The sequence below is a fragment of the Capsella rubella genome, unplaced genomic scaffold (assembly GCF_000375325.1).
Source record: "Capsella rubella cultivar Monte Gargano unplaced genomic scaffold, Caprub1_0 scaffold_6, whole genome shotgun sequence".
In the NCBI taxonomy this organism is placed as follows: domain Eukaryota; kingdom Viridiplantae; phylum Streptophyta; class Magnoliopsida; order Brassicales; family Brassicaceae; genus Capsella; species Capsella rubella.
This window is the reverse complement of record NW_006238918.1, coordinates 11570127-11572774: the sequence shown is the minus strand read 5'-3', so window position 1 is coordinate 11572774 and position 2648 is coordinate 11570127. Positions and strand designations below refer to the sequence as shown.

The following is a 2648-nucleotide window of genomic DNA, read 5'->3' as shown; positions in this document are numbered from 1 at the left end:
AAAAGTTTTTTCAAAAACTTTCTAGCTATCTATTTCTCAAAATTATGTTGCACTAGTTGTACAAACGATATTTTTTCTTTGATTATAATTTAACATTAAATTAAAAAAAAAATATCATGAAAAAAGTTTAAGAACGATTGTATGTAGAAATGATAGGCCGTTGGATTATAATGTGAATTTAATTGTGTTAGTTGTAATTTTCACACCGTTTGTGTTTTTACAAATGTTGGTTTGGTTTTGAATTCAAAATGACATTAACAATAGTATTCACAGACTTTGAAAATAGAGATGTTGTGGCAGAAAATATTGATAGATTATAAAGTTATGCATATTTGTTTAAATGTTAGCTTGATTTTGATTGTGATTGTTGTAATTTGCAGGAAATGGCATCATCAAGTGGTGAAAAGAAGGGAAAGTACCCTCCTTTACTGTATCCGCCTGGAAAATCTCCTCTCTTGAAGAGGAGCATCCACCATAATTGCACTTTGGCGAGTTTTGGATTCATGAAAGATTGCATTGGTGAAGATGTTTACAAAGACATCCGGGATCATACACAAGTAGGAGTTTTATTGAGTCTTGCTGATTCTGACTATGTGTGGTGGGCTAAGCTTGTGCATTACATCCTCACACGCCAGTTGGCTATAGAGAGGAGGTATGAGATTTGGTCATTGATTGAAGGCTGTCCGATTATGTTCTCTCTATATGAGTATGAAGACATTTCTCGTCTGAACTGTCAGCCCATAGTTGAGGATGATATTGTGGAAGTAGATCACAGAGAATTTTGGGCAGAGTTAAAAGTGGATAGTGGTTTAGGGCCTAACTGGTATGACTTGGATGAAGCCTTGAAGAATTGCAGAACATGGACTCCTGACAAGAGAAAGATGTTGGGACTGTTTTTGGTTGTTCATGTTGGCATATTGGGACTCCCGAGGGGCAGTACGATTCCACTGGAGTATGCAAAAAGAGTTTTATATATTGCAGCATTTGACAGATTTCCATGTGGCGGGGTGGGATTTATGGAGCTACTCCAGTCCATTAAAGTGCTGTCCTTTAAGAAAGAGAGTTGTGCAATCCATGGATGTGTTCATGTTCTCATGATATGGGCATTTGACTGTTTGAAACATCTAGGGAAAACCTATGGGAATAAAAAGAAGTTTGATGAAGACTTTGCTGCGGCTGATGATGTGCCTCCACTACTTATGTGGAGTGGAAAACGTCCAAGAATTGACATTGCAGAATTCTTTGCCACAGAGAAACTTGTGAAGAAAAAGGTGATAGTTTCTCTTTTATCCAACTTCATTTCTTAGAATTTCGACCTGTTTTAGGGTTTTGAGAGACTTGTTTCCAATGTAGATTGTAGCTGAACATGTCTCCTGGCGAGAAGAAGACGATATATTCCCTTTCTGGCCTGATGAGGTAGCTGTCTACGGGGAATCATGTGGCTCTAACAAACTCCTCGACAATCTGCTGCATGACATATTCCTAGAACGTGTTGATGAGAGACAATGGGATGTTCCATGTACTGAGGTTGGAGGACAGAAGAAGATGGAGAAGAATAAGCAGATCATTGACTCTGATGATGTTGGAGGACATAAGAAGATGGAGAAGAGGAAGCAGATCATAGATTCTGATGATGTTGGAGTACAGAAGAAGATGGAGAAGAGGAAGCAGCTCATGGATTTTGAAGATGAAGTTGATCCTCCTCCACAGAAGAAACAGAGTTTTAGACGGTCTAAAGGGCCAGTTAAGTTGGTAAAACCTAGTGACGAAAGTGGAGAGGAGAGCTCGGGGTCTGAGAGGGCAGAGAAAGGATCACTGGAAGGATTAATGAAGTTGCTGGGAAGTTTGACAGGGAAGGTTGATTCAATGCATGCTAACTTGGGAGGTCAGATGGAAAAGATTGGGAACCAAGTTAATGTGATTGAGAAGAAAGTGACAGTCCTTGAGACTAATGTGTGCGAGTTGAAGAAAGATAAAGGAGAAGTAGGTGATAAGAAAGGGAAGGGTGTGAAGATTGGTACTGAAGTGAAGATAGGGGGTGGTGCGAATGATGAGGAGTCCAAAACTGGAGATGATGGTGGTTCTGGAGCCAACGCTGAGGTATGACCCCTAAACATATCTCTTTATTTGCATTGACAGACTTTCATATAAGGTATGGTAAAAGGATATTGGTTTTTTTCATGCAGAAAAATCCTTAGTTGGTTGGTTGCTGGGGAAATCTTTTCAAGCTAACTTTATCTCCCTGTATTTTCTTCTTGTTCATTTTGTTAAAAACATTACAATGGTTTGAATTTGTAAAATATGAAGTTTGTTTTTTTTTTAGACTTAACTCTATTATGTATTAACTTTTTCCATATGTAAGGCCTACATTTGCTAAGTTTGCTATTATGATGTCCAAATGTTTATTAACCTTTTAGTCTTGGAGATTAGAGACGAAGCAAACATCGCAGGACGAGTTCCCTATTTCTTGTGTTGTAAGGAATCCAACAACTCGATTAAGATTGTCTGTCAAGAAAGTCAGAGAAGTTCAATCAGGAGGGAAGGAAATGAATCAAGCAGTTGGAGTTGGAGCTAAAGAACTTAAGGAACCAAGATCTGCTCCTGAGAAGAAGAGGAGTGAAACTGCTAAACAACTTAAGGAACCATGA

General features: G+C 38.6%; 1 protein-coding gene across 1 annotated transcript; it reads left to right on the top strand.

The window, feature by feature from the left end:
- The first annotated feature begins 383 nt into the window (after positions 1 to 383).
- On the top strand, positions 384 to 2648 carry LOC17883834. Its single transcript, XM_023780299.1, has 3 exons — positions 384 to 1271; positions 1354 to 2100; positions 2418 to 2648. The coding sequence occupies exons 1-3, from the start codon at positions 384 to 386 to the stop codon at positions 2646 to 2648; spliced, it is 1866 nt and encodes a 621-aa protein (XP_023636067.1).

What these genes read in the sequence shown, in the direction of transcription:
- LOC17883834 (XM_023780299.1), top strand. Translation starts at nt 384, where the DNA reads ATGGCATCATCAAGTGGTGAAAAGAAGGGAAAGTACCCTCCTTTACTG. An exon ending in AGAAACTTGTGAAGAAAAAG is followed by an intron (nt 1,272 to 1,353) that starts GTGATAGTTTCT and finishes TTTCCAATGTAG; the next exon opens with ATTGTAGCTGAACATGTCTC. An exon ending in GTTCTGGAGCCAACGCTGAG is followed by an intron (nt 2,101 to 2,417) that starts GTATGACCCCTA and finishes TTAACCTTTTAG; the next exon opens with TCTTGGAGATTAGAGACGAA.